General features: G+C 44.4%; 1 protein-coding gene across 1 annotated transcript; it reads right to left on the bottom strand.

The window, feature by feature from the left end:
* Positions 1–5314: 5314 nt before the first annotated feature.
* On the bottom strand, positions 5315–24647 carry LOC115655030 (pancreatic lipase-related protein 2-like). The gene is made up of 12 exons (XM_030570061.1): positions 24599–24647; positions 22885–23039; positions 20749–20874; positions 17641–17775; positions 14220–14328; positions 12368–12484; positions 12164–12286; positions 10586–10701; positions 9592–9721; positions 9137–9248; positions 7340–7507; positions 5315–5378 (listed from the first exon to the last, which is right to left on the bottom strand). The coding sequence occupies exons 1-12, from the start codon at positions 24645–24647 to the stop codon at positions 5315–5317; spliced, it is 1404 nt and encodes a 467-aa protein (XP_030425921.1).
* Between the last annotated feature and the right edge of the window lie 204 nt (positions 24648–24851).

Raw genomic sequence — 24851 nt, 5'->3', positions numbered from 1 at the left:
GATGGCGCCACTCTAGGGGGCGACCTGCTGGCCCACTGAGTTGCTAGGGTAAAAGTTTTCCGATGAATGTGCACGCGCGGCGCACACACCTAACTGGAATGGATATGAGCAACACATCTCGAAGAACAACAGTTACAAAGGTGAGTAACCGTCTTTTCCCATGACATGTCTGAACCCCTGATGTTTGAGTACTGAAACCCTATGGTCCTGCGAACCCTTACGCACACAACTTTACGTATGGGAGCTCAGATGTTATATAGTGATGGGTTCCATAGAAATACCTGGATGGCTTGATAGTTCAGTCATTAGAGAGACAGGACTAGTCACATTGATTTTAATGGGAGAACTGATGTGTGTAACGTTAAGCACATGTGCAAGTGTTTGAAGGACTCGGGTCTGAGAAACAGTCTTCCATAAGTGGGGTGAACTGCAAGGACCAGAGCCGTAGGGTTGCCAGGTGTCCGGTTTTCAACCTGAACACCTGGTCGAAAAGGGACCCTCCCCAGCCGGGTGAAAATGAGCAAGTGAGTGAAGGTGGGGGAGAGTGAGCAACAGAGAGAGGGGGGATGGAGTGAGTGGAGTGGGGCCTCAGAGAAGGGGCAGGGCAAGGGTGTTTGATTTTGTGTGATTAGAAAGTTGGAATATTGGATTATTGTGGAGTTTTTCATGTAACATTGGGCTACAGAGCAGTATTGCCAACCTGAAGCATTAACAAATCAGGCCTATCAAACTGTCTTAAATATTGAGATGCAGAAAATCTGAAAATTAAATAATAAAAATTTGAAATTAATCTTGGGGTTTTTATTTGCTTTCTGGTATTGGAATGTTTAGCTTTCATATTTTAAAACTTTTTTCTGCCATCATGATGTCTAGAAATTTACTTTGAAAGAAAAAATGAGGGGTGAGATTCTCAATTAATAACTGGATTTCAGCAGCTGAGCTCTAAGAAAGTCACTAAATATTATAAAATCACAAGTGTTGGCAATACTGAGAGAGGGCCATCTATATAGTTCAGTGTTTCTGGGCTTCTTCGAAAAGATGAGTGGTCACAACTTTGACCTCAGCTTAATCAGATGTTTTTCCTGGCAATTTCTTTACATTTTAAAATAAATTTTGCAGGAACACCTGTGACACTTATTGCTGATTCTGGGTTTCTAAAACAGTGTTTGTGCTCAGCTGGATATCTGTGCCTTCCTGATATGGTCTGAACAAAATAAATAACAATCTAGTAATCAAGCACAACACAGCAGTGGATTCAAACAGAGAAATTTGCAATCTTGTTGCCTATGGCTGTGTATATTCTAAGGCATGCATGGTATGAGCAGTCCAGTACAGGCCTGAGGGGTTCTGCAGCCAGGAGGCACACATGGAAGGCTGCATGGGACATAAGGTGAACATGGCAGGTGTTAGGAATTAATTATCTTATTACTATGCTGTGGCTATCCTAAGGAGCACAGGTCATGGCAATTCTGACACAATGCAGACTCCCTGCACAAAGACCTAGGAAATACTCCTGCTACAGACCAGATGGTTGCTGCTTGAAAAAAGCTTAGATTGCTACTTTTGATATTTTAAAGGTATGTTTTTATTGAAGTGCCATGTTAAAGTGGATTGACTAAACCATGCCAGCCCCGCACCCCTTTTGCCAGCTCAGGTAATAATAACCCCTTGCAAGACACCCAGTTTTTGCTTAGCTACTTCTGCTGTCTTCCTTAGGTCCTGGAGACTCATTTTGTGGGCTCCTGGTTCCACCTCCTTATGGATACAGCCCGTCAGTTTCCTCCACTTTCACATGTTTTAATAGCTTTGTGTGTGTGTGCTTTAGCCCCCACTGCCTAGCAGGAAGCCAGGAGATACTAACACCAGCCACCCATGGAGATATTTGGCAAGAAAACAAGGCAGAAATAGAGAAACTCAACACCCATCAGCCTGTATTTGAAACTTTCTGCCCATGGCAGTGGGAGGGTGTAGTACTGCATTCCTGCCACCATGTGGTGCTGTATGAGGCTATAAATCTGTACCACTGGCCAGACCCATGCTCCCTTCATTCCAAAATGGTGTCCCCCAGCAGGAGGTAGATGTTGCTGCTTGTTCTGTGTCCCCTGGATCCTGAGGAGACGCTGAGCAGCAGGGACACGTGCCCCAAGGTAAGAGAGTGCCTAGGTCTCTGGTTCTGTACTGTGGCAGGTAGGAGGGTGGTTTGGGAGCAGATGTGCCACATGCACCTGCCCTGCGCTGATTGCACCTTGGGGTTCTTTAGTAGCTTTGATGGAAAGTTTGTGATGTATTTTGGGTGCCCTTTGGGGTTGCCCCTTTGAGGGTCCTTCACCTTAGATTTCATTGCCTCCCAGTTAGATTGTTCCAGCACAAATTCTTGGTGTATTACGGCTTCATTCACATTTCTGTTTTTCTGTCTGTTTTTCTTCAAAGTGTTGTATTCTCAAGGTACTGGTCTGGCCCCAAATGCTCATGAACAACCACAGGAAAAGCCAGGAGTCGCTCTCTAGGAATAGAGGATTACGGGTAATGTAGTAAGTGTCACAGTTCAGGGCAACTACGCTCATAGTCCTCCTCTATGGGCCAGCAAGGGCTGAACCCACTCTTAGGCTTCTGGCTTCCCTGCCATCACTTTTCTTGAGTAGAGACACACACCTCTCTCCCACTCTTGACTGGGCTGTTCCCAGGCTGCCTGGGTCCCTGCCTACACTGAGAATGGCAAATCAGATTGCCTCAGCAGGCCTGCTTTGCCTTTCCTCACAGGCTGCAAACATCATCAGTTAAGTAACCGCACAACTTTCTCAGCAAGTACATTTATCCTTATTCAAAGCAATAACAGATCCTACGTGCTTGCTAATAAGCCAATCAGAAATCACCTCAATTCCAACTCGAGCTCTGGCCAGTGAACAAACCCCACCAATGGTTTTTGATGGGGTTACAGGGTTCATAACCGCGTTGGCTCAGACCTGTGAGCCCTTCCTTTATACAATTGGGCCTATCATCTTGTCTTGATGTAAGAGGTGATGAGCAGGTCCCCTCCTGAGGAGGGAGTTTCAAAGATTGTGTCTGGAGGTGGGGAATTTGCCTTCCCTCCACCCAGGTATTTCCTAGGGAACCCCCTTAACTTCATAACCCGACAAAGTGAGTATTCACCCACGAAAACTCATGTTCCAATATGTCTGTTAGTCTATAAGGTGCCACAGGACTCTGCTGCTTTTACAGATCCAGACTAACATGGCTACCCCTCTGACCCTTAACTTTGTTTATCCCACTAGTTCCTTCTCATCTGTCCCATTATTTTAAAATAGCCATTTGAAGCTTACATAGGGTTTAAATTAGTCATGTGTGCCTCCTTCATTCACATTGCTGTCTGTCTGTCTTCTAAGGGTTGTATTCTCAGGGTACTGGTGTGACCCCAAATGCTCATGAACAACTACAGGAAAACTTGTTACATACAATCCCACCATAACAGAGAAATCTTTGCATTTTTAATATAATGAACTCCTAAGACACTTAACTTTACTTTGGTGGGGTTTAATTGAATTCAGTGAGGTTTGTCCAGGATGTGCAAGAAATTGCCACGTCTGTGACAGTATTAAATTAGACAAGTTTGGCGGTATCTCATCAGCTTTTTGGAGGCACGTGGCTAAAAGAATTATTCTTATTTCAATGCAAATCAGGGGCAGAATTCTGGTCCTTTGCTCTGGTGTGCAAGGGATGAAGATCATGCACAGAGAGTTCTCCTCCTCTCGTACCATCAACTGACTCCATTGTGTAGAAGCTAGGTGTGGTGGCAGGCTTTGCCATCAGGACTTCACAGGGTTAGTGCCACACTGTGGTATAAGCCTGTGCAACGGAGGGGGGAGGAGTCAGGGTCATGGCCCTGCTTCTTCTCCCCAGTCACTAGCTGGGCTAGCCAGGCCATTTAAGAGCAGCGCAGTGGCTGTGCCATCAGGAGCTTGGCAGAGTCCAGAGTGTCTTCTGGAACTTCTACTAGGCCGGTGCATCTCTGTACTACCCCTAATATAAAGCTATGGCAGGGGTTGGGAACCTCTGGCGCGCAGCTTGCCGGGGTAGGCACCCTAGTGGGTCGGGCCAGCTTGTTCACCTGCCACGTCCGCAGGTTCGGCCGATTGTGGCTTCCACTGGCTGCGGTTTGCCTCTTCAGGCCAATGGGGGCGGTGGGAAGCCACGTCCATCACGTCCCTTGTCCTGCACCGCTTCCCACAGCCCCCATTGGCCTGGAACTGTGGCCAGTGGGAGCCGCGATTGGCCGAACCTGCAGAGGCGGCAGGTAAACAAAGTGGCCAGGCCCACCAGGGTGCTTACCCAGGAGAGCCACACGCCAGAGGTTGCCAACCCCGAACTATGGCTTAATGCTACAGCTTCGTCCCGTCATTTCTCCATAAGTAGGGAATATTTTACTTTGCGAAGTATTTGTGCGATTGCAGCTTATAATGGGTAGTTCTGTCTTTCACTGAAATGGGGACTTGTTTTTGTGCTTGTCTATTCTTACCTCATACATATTGTCTGTGTTAAATGTAATGATGTATTTTAATGCATTAAAACTGGAAGGTAAACTGCATACGGGTTTTCTGCATGTGCTCCTGGCATATGCTTAGGGCTGTTTTGAGATTTTGTGCTGTCTTAAACACATTAAAGAGAGACACATAATCCTGGGGCACCTTATAGACTCACAGAAGTATTGGAGCATGAGCTTTGTCAGACTATAAGGTGCCACAGGGTTCTTTGTCGCATTTTACAGATCCAGACTAATATGGCTACCCCTCCGATACTTGACATTAAAGAGAGAATCTTGCAAATGCAACACAGTGGAAAACATTTGTATTTGTCTGTGAGCCTGTTTGAAAAGATTGTGTCAATATTACAATGTTTATCAGTGCACCTACATATATGTACTCCTGTAGCGCCTGCCCCTGTCTCTTACAAGGGAAGTGGACTTTGGATAAACTGAAACCAATGACTTCTTGCTTGAAAAACCCAACAGTGTGTTTACACGGAGCTGAGAAAACAAAGAAAACTACCTATTTCAGAATTATTTTCTGTCAATAGCTGTCTATGAAACAACCCCAGAGAGAGGACTGATGTGGGGAGGGATAGCTCAGTGGTTTGAGCATTGGTCTGCTAAACCTGGCATTGTGAGTTCAATCCTTGAGGGGGCCATTTAGCGATCTGTGGCAAAAATCTGTCTGGGGATATCCTGCCTTGAGCAGAGGGCTGGACTAGATGACCTCCTGAGGTCCCTTCCAATCCTGACATTCTATGAACACAGGAACCATAGTTGATGGGATTCAATTTAGCAAGGTGTAAGTGACTGTGGAATTCCATATTTCACATTTTCTTTGCCACAATATGTAGACCTGGAAAAAAAACAAACAAACAACTTGAGTCAATATTTCACTACAAATGTGTTTTCCAAAGTGGGTAGGAACATTGGTTACATTTATTGGCTCATCTGATTCTGCCAGCCAAGACCCTCCTCATTTGGGAGGAGGAGTACTCCACTTACATCACAGTAGTTCAGCCAAATAGTATAAAGGGGTGACAAGAACTGATGGAACACTATATATTTCCATCAGTGTGCGGTGCTATCTTCACTTTTGTTGAATGCAGGTTTTGGATATTCAGGACCACGCTGTATGATGATCTTGTTAGATATGGGTTTATCTAGGTACTTCCAAACACAGAGGAGCTTGTGTATAGCCAGTAAAAAGTCTGTTTAATTTCATGTCCTGACCTGTCTCTTTGAACAAAAATATGTACAAGTTTCGTTTCCCTGATACCGCTCCTGGAAATATCTTCCTTGAAAGTAACACATCTGGGCGTGACCTGCACTAACTGACTGACTCACACTCACTCATGCCCGTCACCCCAATCGGGGTATAGGCCGCCAACCACAGATCTCCAGAATCTTCTATCCTGGGCCATTCGCTCTAGCTGGTTCCAGGTATAGCCCAGCTGACGGACACTTAAAATGTTGCCTGTAGGGTGATACTTGTGGAAAGTCATGTCACAGAAATGGTAACCTTGGGATTATTTTTTCTAAAAAAGTAGTTAACAAGGATTTAGACAGAGTGTAATAAAGGAATATCCTTTAATGCTCTGGGTGCCCTTATCTATTTTTTTTGGCCAAGCCAGGTGAAATCTAACACTCAGCTCTCTGGCATTTTCCTGTCTGCCTGTAACATGATCTCACTGAAACTCCATATCTGACAAATTCCAAAAATTCAAGGAGTGTTCCAGGCATCAATAGGCACAACCCTGTTGATTTTGCAGCAAATCAGAGCGCCAGAAAAAAACTGATTCCATGGAAAATCAGGGCTCCAAGACTGCCTCCTGCTGCAGGCAGAAGAATCTCATTGCAACCCTCTGCAGCTGCCTAGACATATCAGAGGCAACAGCTTAACTTACTGTGTGGGTTGATTGTCTATAGCCTGGACTCCAACAGAAATAAGAGAGCCTTACAGGGAGGGCTTGGGGGTGGAAGGAGAAAGAGGGTGCACAGAGATCCTGGCATGGAGGGAGATGCAGGACCCAGGGATGGTGGGAGCACAGAGACCCTGGAACAGGGGGATGTGAGGGCGGATGTGAAGAGATACTGGCATGTGTCAGAGAGGGGAATGTGAGCTACATAGAGCCCCTGGCATGGGGCAAGGGGTAGGGGGGAGCTGCATGGAGTAAACGAAATGGACAGGGCTGCCCAGAGGATTCAGGGGGCCTGGGGCAAAACAATTTTTGGGGCCCCTTCCATAAAAGAAGTTGCAATATTTAATACTATATTCTCGTGAGGGCCCCTGCGGGCCCGGGGCAAATTCTCCACTTGCCCCCCCCCAGGTGTCCCTAGAAATTGAGGGGGATGGGAGCTTGTGGGAGAGAATGGAGGGATGCAAGAAGCCTCTGATGTGTGCAATGAGCTCAGTTTACAGAAGCTACAAAATGTGTGCACACACACCCCAGTCTAGAAATACGCTGGATCAAACAGAAGCATCAGTCCACTCCATCAACTTGAATACACAGCGACGACATGAGCAACTGAAATCAATCAATACCACACAGAGCCTCCAGAGCTGCTGTACTTCACTGTTGTGTATGCAGTTAAAATTGCTTTTTGGGTGAAATCCATCTCCAAGTTGAAAGCCAGCCTAATGCCTGGGCACCCTTGAACTCCCATTTAAGCTCTGTTGGAAGAGTTTAAGTGGGCCTTGCCCTTGTATGCCAGCTCTTTGCATAGGGGAGAATCTCACCCTTTAGGAGTAAACCGCAATGTCAAATTTGGTTCTTTTTATAAATGACAAACGTAGTGTAAAACAAGTGTACTTACACATGGCCATCTTCTTCATTGATTATATGTACCATTTCTGCTCCCAGTCGGGCCCAAAGCAGAGTCAATATGTTCTTATTCCAGAGAAATTCAACTTTTGTAATATTTCTTGGGTTAATTTCAACATCAACGTACTTGGTATAAATGCTGCCTTGATGAAGGAGTCCACTGCAAATAGGAGAATGAGGAGAGTGACCCTATCTGATACAGTCCAGGGGCAGGGGTTCTCAACCTTTTTGTTTCTCAGCCCCCTCCCGTGTTTTAAAAATTCCACAGGCCAGCTGTGCCACAACTGTTTTTCTGCATATAAAAGCCAGGGCCATTGTTAGAGGGTAGTAAGCAGGAAGCTAAGTTTCTCAGGCTTTGGCTTCAGCCCCTGGCGGTGAGGCTCGATGCCCCAGGCTGCAGTCTTATGCAAGAAGGCTTCAGCTTTCTGCCCTGGGCCCTAGCGAGTGTAACACCGGCCATGCTTGGCGGACCCTGTAAAATCTGCTCGTGGCCCCACAGAGAGCCCCCGACTGCTGGCTGAGAACCATTGGTCTAGGAGGCTGCAGAGCTAAGACAGGTTCTAGAGAACTTTCAGCATGTTGCCCTTATTATTTTATAACACTTCATACCTTTTTAAATAATAATTTGTATTTTTGTAGCATCCCCTGTGCTAGATGTTGTATAGATACAGAACAAAAAGATGGTCCTTGCCCCAAAGACCTTGTAGTCTAAGAGTAAAACAAGAGACAGACGACAGACACACGGGGGGAGTACAAGGAAACAATGAGAAATATTGGTCAACTGGCTGGGTTGTGATTCCAGCATGCTGGTAGCTTAACCATTGTTGAGTTTTTTGGAGACATCGTGGGAGAAGAGAGGTTGAAGGAGGATAATGAGGTAGCTTTGTGGAAGTTTACAGGGAGCTCCTCCCAAGCATGAGGGGCAGCATTGGAGAAAACACAAAGGTGAAAATATAGCAAGTGGGAGGTGGAGGCTGGCATCATGGGCTGAACAGAGGGAGGAATTAGGTTGTGAAGGTCCATACGCCCTTTCCACCCTTCATCTAAAGGTCTCTGTGCTGTTCTCACATTAATAAAGCTTTTTAATGTAGTCAAGATAGGTAGTATACCTAGTTTACAGATTGCGTAAACCAAGGCCCGGAGGTTAAGCAGCTTGCATGAGTTCATACAGCAAGGCAGTGGCAGAGCTGGGAATCATATTCATGTGGGAGTGACTATGCTAACAAGCTATCACAATGCTAGCATGGAAGTGACTAGGGCTAGGCCAATGCCTACGGTAAAGCTGCACACACCCCCAACGTGACCTGAATGGAAGTACACCTCTACCTTGATATAACGCTGTCCTTGAGAGCCAAAAAAATTTTACCGTGTTATAGGTGAAACCGTGTTATATTGGAATTGCTTTGATCCACCGGAGTGTGCATCCCCACCCCCCTGGAGCACTGCTTTACTGTGTTATGTCCAAATTTGTGTTATATCGGGTGGCTTTATATTGAGATAGCGGTGTATGTCTCTGTCAGAGCTGGCTGGAGCCTTCTCCCCAGGCAAATCAGACTCCCGAGTGCTTGTTAAATGTTAAGAGCCCAGGCAAAGGAATTGACTTTCATGCCCCTGCTCTAACCATGAGCTAATTCTCATAAGCCTTGTCTTTCTTAACATGTGTTAACTAACATGACTGCAAGAATGAACAAACGTTTGTTGCCTGCAGTCTTTAAACATGACTTGCAAACAGAGGTGTGAATGAAGTATAGACACACTACAAAGCCTAGTCTTGTGCCATTGAACTTACCAGATAATTTCGTACTGCTTTGTGAACCCGTCTGTACCATGCAAAACTATGTTTAGTTCCCCCCTCACTTTCTTTGTGCCCGACAGCTTGATAGATATTCGGTGGCTCCAACCTACACAACAAAAGTCAAATAAAAGTAGATTGCTGGCATTGTCTAGGTTCCTTACATACTGCAAACAGTGACAGTTCTCTTTAAGTGTACTTTTACTGTTCTTATTTGAAGAACAGGCAGCTCAAGAGTCTCAGCAGGAATGGACTTTGGTAAACGGTTTAGTGTTTTCCCTTGGTTGTCAGCAGCCGTGTACGAGAGAGACGTGGAAAACTACCACCATTCAGCTTATCAAAGTTTATAACAGCACAGAAAGTTTACAGCTTTAGATCATCTCATTTCAAACGCCCACCTTTCGCCCCCCTCCCGCATCTATTTGGCTAAACAATTACACTTCTACACGTACTAGTGAAGGGTGGGTGTGCTCCTGTGTTTAAAAAATATTTTTGGTTTATTTTCTCCAGTTTAGCTGGATATTGATCCGCGTAGTGACCCATCATTGGGCAGCCTTCTCTGGGACATGGGAAGCAGAGTCCCTAGGGGAAAATAAGAGCATCTGGGTAATGTGGAATATTTTTCTTTTCATTCTAACTCTTGCAAGATTAAAGCTGAAGAGGTGGCCCTGATGCTGCCAAAGCCTTGACCATTCCCTTCCCACACTATTGAACCCCACTGCGTTTCAATGTCCTGTTTCTGATGTCAGTTTCTTTACTGATTATGAAGTATCAGAGGGTAGCCGTGTTAGTCTGGATCTGTAAAAGCAGCAAAGAATCCTGTGGCACCTTATAGACTAACAGACGTTTTGGAGCATGAGCTTTCGTGGGTGAATACCCACTTCCTCAGATGCATGTCACCCACGAAAGCTCATGCTCCAAAACGTCTGTTAGTCTATAAGGTGCCACAGGATTCTTTGCTGCTTTTACTGATTATTTATGCTTAACCATTTGAGGATGAAACAAACTAACTCTTTACCCATTACATTGAGGGGTGCACTTAACTTCCAGGTGGTGATGGTCTGAACCCTTCTATTTCAAACACTGCCTTTTTTTCTGCCTAAGATTTGTACAAAACCTATGCTAGTCAAATCTCCAATGGAACGTGTAGCGTAGGAGAAACCTGAGGTTTGACCTATCTCAGTGGAATCATCAGATACCCAGGATCCCACCAGTGGTACGGTGTGGGAGCCAGGGTCTATCTGTATCTATCCTGCCACATGCCTGCTCTCTACCAGCTGGCATTGCTTTATTATTGTTGGAGCTTCATTCTCCCCAAGGCCTGATCCCAGTCAGGCACTGGGAGAGCAGGGACACCCTAGCACCTGACTCTGTGTGTGATGTGTGCACATGAAAGTAGAGTTGTGAATATTTGCAGCTCACCCATTCTTGGGCTGTTATGCTTACCGACCGGAAGAACTCGTATGTCCTGCAGGGATATCCAAGAAATCCATTGGGATGGAGGATACTTTGAAAATAAAACTGATGGCTGCGTGAATGATGGCATATAGGAGAATTGGCATCTGTTGAATCAAAATTATGAGTGTCTCTGAAACCATCTTCTATTACATTTGGCCATGTAGCGCAGGGGTGTTTTTTTCTCCTTTATAACAATAATAAAAATTCTGGCTGGAAGGATAGCATGGTACTGTAGCATTTCTTAAGGGGAATTTTAGGGGTTTCTGGTTGTCAATAGCATACGAGAAGCTCGCTGCTTCAATTGACCAAGGCATTGACTTCTCATAGCTGGAAAACTGGGCTCACCCCTGCTTAAGTTCTCTTGTGGATGTTGATCCATGTTACAAGACAGCTATGCAGCACAGTATCATTTTTGGTGTTGCAGCATGTCATAAAGCAGCAGTTCTCAAACTGTGGGTTGGGACAGGAAAGTGGGTAGCCATGGCTGGCTTAGACTTCCTGGGGCCAATGCTGAAGCCCGAGCATCACCACCCGGGGCTGAAGTCCAAGGGCTTTAGCCCTGGGCGTCTGGACTCAGGTTACAGACTCCTGCCTGGGACTGAAGACCTAGGGCTTAAGCTTTGTTCCCCCGCCCCTTCCCTCCCCACACACACCTGAGGCTCAGACTGGCTTAGGCTCCTGGGGTCATGTTATTTTTATTGTCGAAAGGGGGTCACGATTCAATGAAATTTGAGAACGCCTGCCATAAAGAATGCAATTCAGATGAACTGAATAGAGTATAATCAATACACAAGCTATGTGTCCACCATTCCAAGCCATATGGAGAGGGGATTCTTTCACCCTTCTCCATGGAGACATTCAGCCCAGCTCTTTGGCTCAAGTAGCTATAGGGAGAGGAAGATGCAGTCAGGCTTTGTACCTTTGCTCAATGCCTTATGGGTGCTGGATGCAGCATGGTGAGAGGTGTCACTTGCAGCCTCTATTCCAGGGGTCAGCAAGTATTGGCATGTGGCCCATCAGGGAAAGCCTCTCCTTGGCCTGTGCTGCTTCCTGCAGCCCTCATTGGCATGGGGCAGTGAACCGTGGCCAGTGGGAGCCATGATTGGCTATACCTGCGGATGTGGTGGGTAAACAAATTGGCCTGGCCCACCAGGGGCTTTCCCTGATGGACTGTGTGCCAAAGGTTGCCGATCCTCGCTCTATTCCAAAGTGAGAGCTAGCGGTGCCCCAGTATAGGTGTAGTCATGACCTTGTCCTCACCCTGGCCAGACGCTTCCCATTATGACTGAAGTACTAAATGATCTCTACCCCAAATCTGCAGTCAAATTATGAAAATTAAGGCTGATCCCCCGTCTTCTGCATGACCATTTCCCCCTTTACGCTACCTTCAGGCCATCAAGGCTGTCATCTGGCCCTCATTGTTTCATGCTTTTTTTTACCACCCATCAAATATGCAAAAACATTATTTTTAAAATGAAACCCTCAAAAAAGCTCCATTTGCCATGTTCAGAACTAAGATATGAACAGACACTGAGTAAATGCTGTAGATGTTTGAAGTAGATTTACCTTCAGCGAAGACTCGACAGTCTTTTTTAGTCAGTGGAATAATTACATCATCGCATCCAGGCATAATGCTGCCTCCATTTGGGTAAAAGTCAAGGTGGCCAGTGGTATTAACCATTCCAAGCCCTGAAATACATACGCGACATGGGGAGTGCCTCAGTTAATTCAGTGTCAGGACTGTTGCTGCAAATGTTTGTGGGATCTTACCTACAGTAGGAAATTGGGCTGCATTACTATGAATAACGTCAACAAATCTTGCATCTGTAGGGTCCAATCTGACTTTAGGCGGAGTGTCTTCAAAAAAGGGCCCAGCAGGGTCCAAGCCTAAAGAGAAACAAATTATTCACTGTTGGATTGGAAAAAAATTGTGCACACGTAGAGCATCAGTTTCAAATGAAGTATATAATGCATGGGCAGTAGTAATGTAAAGATGGGTTAGAACCCCAGCCAGGGCACTGAACATTTTAATGTAATAAACATTTGTACATGGTCAAAACACCTACAGAAGTCAGAATACTTCATAAAATGTAGTCACTGCAAGGAGAATGAAGCCTCATTTCTCTTAGTGGGCTACTGTTTTTCCCAAGTGATGTAGAAGTGAGTCTCAACTCCTAGAAGGCAGCTTTTCTGCAAACTCATCCCAGCACAAGCAAAGTGCTACTGGTTAGTGTATAATGGTGTCATATGACCAAGGATAAGGAGGGATTTTAACACAGCGATCCAGTTTCCTACATTTTCTGCTGGTGTGGAATGGAAAGACTAAAAAGTTTTTGATCAGTTATTTATTTGTATTTTAGCAGCACCCATTGGGCCCAACTGTAATAGGCACTTTGCAAATGCAAAGCGAGAGACAGTCCTTGCACAAAGGAGCTTGCAATCTAGAGAAAGGAAGCATTATCACGATTATCCCCCTTTTACAGATAGAGGACTGAATCACAGAGATTAATTGACTTGCTCTAGGTCACACAAGAAGCCTTTCACAGAGCCAAGAACTGATCTATCTTAGTTCAATGCCTTAATCACTAACCTCCTGTCACTAGCAGTGGTAACTACTACAAATGAATCTGGCGAAGTGAGGAGGAAAAAACAATACACAACACAAGAATGCAGTTATAGCTGTCTGGCTCTGCTGGTTGTGCCCACAAACCCTTAGCAGGGTCCAATAGCTGTACAGGGAGAGAACCACCTTCTCCCAATACTTAGACCTCTATCATGGTTTAAGACATGTGGTGCAATGGTGCTCCACTCTAGCAGGAACCCCTTGCTGTAAGAGAACATGGGAACTGTGCCACAGGTGTCTCTCACCCTAGGCAGAGCTAGTTTTGTGTCGGAGAGAGGTGAGGCTGTGACCACCCCCTTCCTGTTGCTGGAGCAGTGCTTGTGCTCATGGGAGTGCAGGGATTGCTGTCATGCTCTGCTGCTGTGCAGGTGCATGTATGGGTGGAGAAAACCAAGAGACAACCACACAAGTCCCCTGAAGACTTTTCTGTGCTATTTCCTCTCAAAGGCCTGGGAAAAGGTCATTTAGTGGGATTGTAGCCTGTGTACCCGCCTCACCTATTAAACCCATTCAGAGCAAGACATGCCTTAACAATGGCCGTTGGGAGACTCCTTGGAGGCAGAGTGTATCTGCCTTGTTAATAAGTCCCACTCCAATTCCCACTTCCACTGAAAGTATGTTAAGGAGAAACTTAAGCTTCACTTTGCAAATTGATTGTAAGACATGGAAAACTGTGTGTGGAGAGAAACTTGCCAGTCGTATCTCAGGTCATCGTTTGCTTGAGACTACTAAAGAGATCTGCACCAGAATCCTCACTGTTGATATTTTAATACTATTACTAAAGCAATACTGTTTTGCTTACTCATGATAACACCATAAAGAATGCATAGTGACGTCTATAGGAACAACACACACAATGGGCTAAGCAAGCACCCCAACTCATTGAAGTTGGTGAAGATACACCCCTTATGCCTGTTTGGCTCAGTGGGTCCAGCTTTGCAAACTTCTTTCCTCTTAAATAACATACCGTGTAACCTTCCATCTTAGTGACTAGCCTACCGGTTATTCTTTTGATGCCTCGTATTCTTCTTCCTGCATCTCCTGCGGCATGTGCACCCAGACTATGCCCAATGATATGGATATGAGAAGGGCAGTACTGAAACATGTTCTGAATAGTTTTTGAAAAAAAAAAGAAAAACAAAACATATTTAAATTTCAAATGCAGAAGATGCCTTATTTTCATAGATTTTACAGCCAGAAGGGACCATTGTGATAATTTAGTCTGACCTCCTGCATAACACTGGTCATAGGACTTCCCTGTATTTATTCTTGTTTGAACTAGAACATTTTAGAAAAAAAAATCCCACCTTGATTTAAAGATTTCCAGTGATGGAGAATTCATCACAACCTTTGGATAGTTGGTCCAATGGTTAATTACCTTAACTGTTAAAAGTGGGCACCTTACTTCTAGAATGAATTTGTCTAGCTTCAGGGTCTTGCCACTGGATCTTGATATTCCTTTGTCTGCTAGACTGAAGAGCTCTCTATCAAAATTCTGTTCCCCCATATAGGTAATTATGTACTATGATCAAGCCACCCTTTAAGCGTCTCTTTGGTAAGCTTGAATGTGATGAAATTCACCCACCTCTGTGCTGAGTGACGTACAAGGTGTATTGACCCCTTAGGTGTCACGTGGCCCTAGAGGTTTAAGTGGAGATTAATTGGTGAATACACTCTGTATAGGGGTGTATTTGACCCAAGGAGTTGCAACTTTTGTGACACTGAAAGCAACAGTGACTAGTTACCTGGAGTCCACAATCTAACTTGCTTATGCATGTACCAGAAAAAGTGCATCCAGCCATATTTGCTTGTCTTCCTTGATAGAGGAACAGAAAAAAAAACAAAAACACTTTGGCTACAGTATTTTCTAATGTTTTTACCTTTAAATGAAAGAGTCCCAGGCTTTCAATTTACAGTGTTACCCACTTTCCTTATCACTTTTGCCAATGATTTTAGAAGGTATCCATGCTAAGTTCAAACCAAATATCTCCTAATAATTCCTGTTGGCCATTCATGAAGCCACAGTGGTTTGATTTACTTGTGACTGTTGCAGGTGAATTGTTCAGTGGCAAAGTCCTGTTCCAGAGTCCTCACAAATACTGTGTTCATGGAAAACATATATAATTAGTATTGTAGCTTATACAATTGATGGGAGAGAAATGCATAAACCACAATTTAAAAAAAAAATCAATTTACATCTTTATAAAGGTGTCAGAGGGAGAAACCAATCAGTGAACAGAGAAAATGGTAGAAGCCCAAGAACCATGTTTGCAGTGATTTCACTATGGCAGTATTTTCATTGTGGAGAAGTATAGGTCTGGACAACAAACACTCCACAGTACAGCCATATTGAATGGAGAGAGGGACACGCAAATCCCATGAGCAGCTGGGGCCTCCTTGTCCAAGGAAATAAGATGACTCTATGGAAGGCAGGTCAGTAAGTATCTGGAATCTTGTACAGGAAGAAGACTAGAGGCATAGTACCAAAGTCACCAGGCTGGAAATGATAGGATCTGTCAGGCAACAAGTTTAGAAGGTACTCCCTTGAGATGCTAGTTTTTGCAAAACCTATACTACATCAGATGGAGCCTTATGGTTGCCAACTTTCTAATTGTACAAAACCCAATACCCTAGCCCAATCCCTTCCCTGAGGCCCCGCCCCTGCTCACTACATTCCCCCTCCCTCGGTGGCTCTCTCTCCCCAACCCTCACTCACGTTCACTGGGCTGGGGTAGGGCCTGGGGGCAGGAGAGGGTACGAGCTCTGAGCTGGGGGTGCATACTCTGGGGTGGGGCTGGGGATGAGAAGTTTGGGGTGCAGCAGAGGGCTCCAGGCTGGGGGTGTGGCCAAGGGATTTGGAATGTGGGAGGGGGCTGTGGGTTGAGGCAGGGTGTTGGGGTGTTGGAGGGAGTATGGCTCTGGGCTGGGGGTGCATGATCTGGGGTGGGACTGGGGATGAGGACTTTGGAGTGCAGGTGTGGGCTCCAGGCTTGGGCTGTGGGATTTGGAGTATGGGAGGGAGGCTACAAGTTGAGGGAGTGGGACAGGATGTGGGCTCTGCGGTGGGGCTGGGGATGAGGGTTTTGGGTGCAGGAGGGGGGCTCCGGGTTTGGGGTAGGGCTCAGGGTTGGGGCAGGGGGTTGGGACTCGGGTTGCGGGCTTACCTCAGGTGGCTCCTGGTCAGCGGTGCAGTGGGAGTAAGGCAGGCTCCCTGCCTGTTCTGACACCATGTTGCATGCGCCCCAGAAGCGGCCAGCAGGTCTGGCACTAGTATGCGGGGGTGGGGGGGTAGGAGGCTCTGCATGCTGCTCTTGCTCGCAGGCACACACCCCAGCTCTTATTAGCCAGTTCCCGGCCAATGGGAGTGCAGAGTCATTGCTTGGGGCAGGAGCAGCATGCGGAGCCCCAAGCCCCCAAGGAGCCAGACCGGTGCAGTGCGGGACTAGTCTGCCTTAGCACCGCAGCACTGCCGAGCGGACCTTTAATGGCCCAGTCGGCGGTGCTGACCCAGAGCCTCCAGGATCCCATTTTGACCGGGTATTCCGGTCGAAAACCGGACACCTGGTCACTCTAGATGGAGCCTTAAGTACCTTGGCCAAAACTTTCAGACATGGATGTCTAATCTGTGACATCTAAATCCATATGTACTTAGCTATATAAATGCCCCGATTCTCAGAGGTACTGAGCATCCGCAACTCTATTCAAAGCGCATGTAGGTATCAGCACTTTTTTAAATCAGCCACTTTGATTTAGGTGCCTAAGTTTGAAACACTTTCCTCAGACAAAGACTAGGGATTGGCAGCAGAGGCAGGACAAGAGAGTTGTTAATAGGGAAACCCGGGGATAATTCTCAGGCTCTGTTGTGCCAGGAAGTAACAAAGTCTGAACTAGAGGACTTAAGAGTGTTTATGTCCTGTAGCCAGACATCAGAAGCAGAAATCCAGCAGTTTTAAGTGAGCCTCTGGACTGCTCCCAGTATCTGATTGCTTTGGGAATGAATTGCTAAATTGAGAATGTAACTCTATCTCAAGCATAAGTATGTATTCCTAACAAGTATTTACTAATCACTTTAAAAATCATGTTGGTGCTTCCTTGCAGTGATTATACAAATACAGTTGAGAAAGCAAAGAAATATTGCCACTACTGGTCTTTTAAGTTAATTAGTCACTTCTATCACATTACTGTACTATCTTTAGGACATATCTTAGTTCCATTTGTGGCTATGTGAAGTATCCCCATTTTGGTGGTTCTCAACTATCTACTGTGTTCTGCACTTCCCAAAACATTAACTTTTTGAATCATACTTTTCTGACCACAAGAAAACAAGATCAGAACACAAAGACACCGGTTACATAAACCCATTATGATCATGTGAATCTTAGCTTTAAAAAGTAACTTAAAATTCATAATATATTTTTACCATAAGAGTATTTATGAAATAAGCAATCTCAGCTCCAACAACACGGATGTTGTTCACTGCACTGATGTATATGCCTTTTGCACCATCTGCCCAGTCCACAGCAATGCAGTTCACATCTTCCACTTCCACTAGCAGCTAGTGTGTAAACAGAAAACAAAGAACTTATGAAAGCATACAGTAAAATAGTGATTCAACTTAAACCTAAATGAATCGTTAAGTAAATTGAGCATTTGGGTTGCTTGTTGTTTACAGAGGACAAACTTTTACCACAGCACTTACACACATTAATATGGGTCTTTTCGTGAAGCACAATAGGATGAAAACTTTGACATTTACACAAACAGATGTCTGAACTTTAAAAAAGCACAATCAAAATATTTTTCAATTTTTGTCACCATAAACACTTATTTCAGATCAGAACTATAAACTGATTTATTGCAGTTTACAATTTCTGACTGTTTTGTTTTCCCTTCTGTAAACAGTTTAATGAAACCTTTAATGTTTAAAGCTCTCGCTTCAATTCTGAAAAAGGCAACTGAGCTTGAGGGGCTCAGAACTGAGTGGGAGGGTCTGCAACAGCACGTAAAGCTAAAAGCCTGGTGACTTCCACACTGGAGGCTTACAAACGTCGGGGATATTGTTCTCTCTAATTTCCCATCATAACTCACCATTTACTATAATAAGAGTGCAAACATGAAGGTGTGCACTGTGCTTCTATCGTCTGTCCTCTTCACAAGGCAGTATGTCTGTGCTGACCCATGACTCATGCCTTAGAGAGAGGATTCCTTCCCTCCTTCCTATTTTGTTTTATGGGACCAGTAATTAGATGCTGGTGGATTATTACCAACAGTTCACCTGCTCTGCTTAGAGGAGCAAAGGCTCCACTTCCTGCTCAGGGGTGGGTGGGGGATGGAAGTGCATAGAGTGCCGGTTTACCACTTTATGCCTAGACCTAAGGCTTAGGGAGGAGATGAAGGGGTTTGTGGGGTTCTTACCCCTTTCATTCCCCTGAGCCGGTACATGGACCACATTGAAGCCTGGCCTTTTTTGTATTCAATGGATGAAGGTAAATTTGGGTCATATCCTATATAACACGAGACAGCAAGAGACACTGTATGGCCGCCTCTTATTTTTTCCATTTTAAGGTTAGTATTTTGTATCAAGAGACAGTATAAAACAGCCTCCACTGAGAGGGCATTGAAATATTTAGGTTCTCTGCTGTGTATTGACTTTTCAAAATATTTTTGGTCATGGGTGGTTTATTTTTCCTAAGTGTCTAAGATGATTCCAGTAATTGCGAGCAGAACCGGTTGGAAAATCTATTCTCTAATAGATTTTCCTCTAGAAAATTTCAAATTTTCATTGAAAAACTGACCATTTTAATTCAGAAAAGTTTTATTTTCTGAAAACTCAAAATATCCTATAGAAAACTGATGTTTTTCACAAAAAATCATTTTGTCAAAAGTCCAATTTTCCATTAAAAAAGTTTTGATGGTAAATTTTCAACCTGCCTTAACTGAGAGTTCTAGATATGAATTGTGTGCTAAACCAAGACAGCATATTGGTATTACTGTAGATTCTAGCCTTCTCATGCTTTATTCTTTCAGAAGGTTCTACTCAACAGCTAACTAACCTTTGGATAAAGATTTTTTTTAACTTTTAAATGTAGTGTAGCAGTAGTGAGTAACAAGCCCATCTGTTAGCTTCAGCACAGTTAACCAAACCGCAAGGACGAAAAAAGTTAAAGCTATGTCTACACTAGCACTTGTGTCAGTAAAACTTTTGTTGGTCAGGGTGTGAAAAAAACACACCCCTGACTGATGAAAGTTTCCACCACAAAAGTGCTGATGTGGACCATGCTGTGCGGGCTGGAAAGAGCTCTCTCCTGTCAGCACAGAGTGGCTACATAGATGTCCTTATAGTGGTGCAGCTGTGCTGCTGTAAGGTCTGTAGTGCAGACATTGCCCAAGTTTCAATATCTGAATGCTTGGAACAGTGTAGGCTTGGCATGAGATCATAATAAAATTAAACACCATCTCCATTAGAATAAAAATCCAACTTCTGGTGAATTTGCTAAGATTCCCAATATTACAAAGACTTCCACATGTGCTTCATTTTACTCACTCTGAGTGGGCCCCCTACTTGCAGTGTGTAAAATTAAATGCAAGCCTTCATAATGTCAGGGCCTAAGGTATTATCTACTTCCTGGTTACGCAACGGTTAGGTTGATCCTGAGTATAAATGGATTTCCCCTGGAGCCTTGTGCCATAGGCTCTCTCTGCTTTTGCAGATCGGTGTTTGTTGAGGCCCAGACTTTCCTCTTTTTAGTTTGCTGAGTAGGAGTCCTACTTTGGGGAGAAGAGTTTCCTTTTCTCTGTATATACATGCACATATCACTGCTTTCCATTCATTTGTCCAAAGTAGAATTTACTCTGTTAGACTGATTGACATAAGGAGCCATAATAATTCTGTGTGACTGGGGTTAAACTTTCAGGGCTGGCTTGTGAGTGGTAATGGCAGAGGGATAGTCTCTTCCAGCTGAGAGATGGCATAGGTGAGTTGATAGCGCACTGGCTCGGAACTTAGATGACTAGGGTTTTATTCCAGACTCTGCCACTAGTCTGTGGGGTGACTATAGGTAAGTTATTTTATATCTGTGTGCCTCATTTTCCCCATCTGTTAAATGGGGATAATGACATTGGCTGCCTTTGTAAAACACTGACATCTATGGATAAAAGGAACTATATAAGAGCTAGGTATTAGTATTGTTATCTCCCCCAACCACCCAGGGAGGAGTGGACGCCACAAGAAGTATAGGTTTTTCTTCCAAAGCTGGACTACTACAAAAACATATGCACAACCTTAAACCCAACCCAGCATTCTCATTTCCTGTCAAAGCCATATGGAATGTACAGTCTAATTCACTCCCACACCCACATTCATTAAAAGGGCGAGGTGATTATTAAAGTTGTTACATATAGGTTAGCACCTCTTGCCCATTAGGAACATCAAGTGATTGTCAAAATGCAAGTTTAATACTAGTGTTTAAGAAACAGTGATTGAATGTGGCCTCAGTTAAGTTGGAAATTGTAGGATATTCTCTCATACCAAGCACATCTCTACCACCCAGCCGCGTTTTCCGGTGCTCATGAATCCATGAACAATGAAGCGTGTTTTCCTATGTGAGCAGAAATGTGAGTCTTTGATAGTTGAGGAATGTATCGCAGAGATCACCTGTTTTGAGCAAAAACAACAGTAATCATCATCATCCTCTATTCTTTCATCCCCCGGCTCTTCTTAGCTAGGAAATAAAAGCAAAATATGGTCCAGATCGTCCCTTATATAGGATGCTATCTTCACTCCTGGAAACCCATGGGTTTCATTGGCTCCCCACAACTCTAACCCCAGTCACAGCAGAGCTCCTGTTCTGTCCCCTGCTGCTCCAAACTACTCCTCTCTGTGTACAAAGAGCTCTTTATATAGAGCCAACCAGCATAAAATAATCACAATGAGCAGCACCTCACTGAGTATCCCCCAAAGCCAGTCCTCCCAGCTCCTGCCTGCCCCCTTACTGACCTAACTCCTGAATCCCCAGAGCTGCAGTGCAACTGAAGAGTGGCTTTGGGAAGTCACAGGGGATGGAATCATTGAGGTACAGCTCTGTGCTAGGTGCAGTAGTGGAGGCACCTTCATTTAGTATGGCCCTTTCTTCTGCTGCCAGAATGATCTCTAACCCTCAGTCTAACTTTTTTAACTAATGCTGGGTCTCTGCTCTGGGTGCGTGGAGAGAGTGGGACTCTGAAGCATTCCAGAGGGATGCCCCTATGAGCTTAGTCTGAGTTGTTTGTATTCAATGCAGGTTGAGCTGCTGGGCAATAATACAAGGTATGTGCTACCTGATTTAATGTATTGGATAGCAGTAATGTTTTGTGTAACCCACTGGTGAGTGTATGTTACAGGTCCTCATGTGCCCCTCATAGACCTGGCTTTGGTAGCTCCTGTCTTTACCTTTTGAGGTGCCTGGTTGGATCCCTGTTGTGTTGGCCAAGATGGTGGCTGTCACATTTACACCGTCACAGCTTGTTGCATTTTTATGTTCATGCATAACACAAAAGGCAAAATGTTCAAAAGCTCCTAAGTCCCATTTTTAGAAGAGTCTTAGGCTCCTAAGTCTCACTGAAAGTCAACGGGACTTAGGCTCTTAAGTGTCTAAGTCATTTTTCTAAGTCACTTAATTTTTTTTTGAAAATATGACCTCCTGGGCACGTCTCATTTCCATCCCCAAAGTGATATAGTTCTGGCTCAGTGGGATGGCACTAGTACTGCAGTGTCCATGGGCAGTAGCAATAACGCTGGCTTACTCACGCTGCTCCACTGCCTCCCCCTGTTTGGCCGGGATGAGATGGCCGTTCACTCTCCATGCCCATTCAGTTTTTGGCTTTTGCTGAAATTGCCAACAAGGGCACCAGTTAGGGTGGTGGTTTGTATGATGAAGGCAGCTGTGTTCTGGGGAAATGGACTGAGACCACAGACTTCACATAGGCCATGACAGAGAAATAATCTTCATTTGAAGCTGAACTTGGCTGCAGTGGCTACAGGTATTAAAACATGAAAGGCTCCTTTCCCCCTTGCAAGTTCCCCAAGCCATTCAGTTCCCCTCAATTCCACTTCTTCACCATCTTCCCTTACTCGCTGCATATTTGAGTTTAAAATTATGTTAGCTTTAAAAGGCAGCATGGGCTGGAGGAATAGACAAAACATTGGGACTGAGGAGCCTAATTCTGGCTCTGCTCTGGACTTTCTATATGTTTTTTGGCAAATCATATCACCCCACCTCAGTTTCCCCATCGGTAAAATGATGATGCTAGTTCTCCTATCTGTCAGGGGTGATTGAGCACTTAGAGCACTGCATAAATGCTACTGACTATTAAAACGTGTCTCCTGATTTTTCTCAGAGAATTAAATGTGTTGCAAACAACAGTAGTGTGCAGCATTCCCAGTTCCTTGCACAGGAAAAGTGCCAGAAAAAGGTTTCATTTGTTTGGTTCATTTTTCAGTTTGTGCATGAAAATATTTCAGTTTTTACCCTAGTGACTTTAACCTCTGTTACTGCATCTAACAACAACCTGACTCTTTATTTCCTGACTCAGTTTCTCACGGTGAGTGACATGCTCTTCCTACGGAGCTAGTGAACATTGGGAGATGTAATTAATTTTTTATATTAAAATAGAGGTACGTTCTCACTTGAGAATTATTTCTAGTTTCTTTAGTGTAAAGGGTGAAGCTGATGTTCATACTCTCTGGAGAGTCGGGTAAACCTGCCAGATATCTCCCTGGTATTCCAGCCCATGGCGGTTTATCTGAAAAGCAGCCAAGTCGTCCGTAGCAAACTTTTTCGCCTGCAGCATACAAAGCAAATCATTAGTATTTTGGGATCCATTACAGTTAGATGGTGCATTGGAAGCAACAACAACTTTATAAGAAGCAGACACTGGGCTTTGGTTTTATGATTCATTTTGAAGTCCAAATTCTTTCTGTCTGTTAGCTAATGCAGGTAATAGAGAATAGATGTTAGTGACTCATCAAACACAATGAAACACCGGGATACTCTTGTGGCAACTTTTTTTCCTTAGGGTTGTAGAATCCTCATACCAAAGGGGAAAAAAACCAAAACAGACTTTAATAAAATGTGTGTTGGTGTCACTACTGCCAGCTCCTGACTCAGAAGCAGCAAGTGTATATGTCACAGTTCCCAGGTTAACTGCATCTCTGACCCTCCCTGGTCTTTGTGAGGGCACCCCACCTAGGTCTCAGGCCCTAGCTGTCACCTTTATTGGATCGGGATGCTGTGATCTACTCCCTCTGAACCAGGGAAGTAGCCTGCAGACTCCTGCAGTTCTCTATGATCACCTCATCAGCCTTCCCATCAGCACCTGTTCTCACAGGTGCAATGCCAGGGTGAGCAGCCAGCTCTCACGGAGCACATTACTGTTTATTCAGAGCAAAAGCATTTCAGAGAAAACATAAAAACAATAAACAGCTTTTAGGCATTCCTCACTTACCAGCTGTCACCCATCTTCCACATAATGACCCTGATAGAACTGAAGTACTAGGGGCCCTTTCACAGCACCTGTCTCTCGTGGTCGCAGTCTCATGTCAGTTCTTGGACTGACTGTGCTTGACCCTTCCCTCTGATTAGGGCTGTCATTTGATACAGTTACAAGTCCTTTGTATTAGGCTTCTTGAACCAGGTCGAACTAGCATATGTTAATTTCCCGGGGCCAAAACGTCTAAAGTCTGGTTACTTGCATTTTTTCGGCGTTGAGAATTGCATTAATTACTCCCTACTGAGTTTAGCACCTGCAGGATGCACCTATTAGCTCACGTGTTGAGGCACCTCACCTAGCCATCCCATGAAGATACATGCAACATTTGTAAAGTTGATACAATATCAAGTGATTATAATCTTTGAATAGTCCATGTTTCTAAAGTATGGCATCTCTCTTAGTATATGTCTAGGAGAGGAGATTCCTCTCCGCCCCCCTCCCTCCGTAAGAGTTCTGAAGGAATTTATCACAAAATTCTGAGCACTTATTTCCTTTGACTTTTCTGTTCATCTCAAACACTGTCCATCACATTGAACACTCATTCTGCTGCGCTGCTCCTGGGAAACAGTGCTCACGTGTAAAATAAGTGTGTCCATACAACTATGCAGAATCAGGGTCTAAAGGTGAACACGGGATTTATGCATCACTTGAGCTCTTATAATAGAACTTAAATGGTGCACAGGCCTTTTGCTAGTTCTCAGCACCAAGTGAATAACATCATAAATCACACAGAATAAACTGAGGGCAGAGAAAAACGAATTTCCATTATACTGATATTAATTTTTTATTTCATTTGAACATGACTAAATTCAATATGTTTGGTGCAGTTATTTATAAATATTGTATCTCACCTGCTGTTGGGGCCAGCAGATACAGTGCAGCAATCCAAATTCCAATCATCTAAAATAAATTAAATATATATGTGAAGTCCAGGTAAAGCATTTTATTTGGATACTAATTGATTTAGATGTCTTCATCTTGTAAAAAGTGTATAATACAACAGTATTTTCCCAGTGATCCATATAGCACTCAGTCTAGCATCAATTTCTATGCGTTCATTACTTATGTCTTGAAAAGTAAAGGTAACATGTTCTTAAATGTGTG

Source organism: Gopherus evgoodei, chromosome 7, assembly GCF_007399415.2.
Source record: "Gopherus evgoodei ecotype Sinaloan lineage chromosome 7, rGopEvg1_v1.p, whole genome shotgun sequence".
Classification (NCBI taxonomy): Eukaryota; Metazoa; Chordata; order Testudines; family Testudinidae; genus Gopherus; species Gopherus evgoodei.
This window is presented reverse-complemented; position numbering and strand designations above follow the sequence as displayed.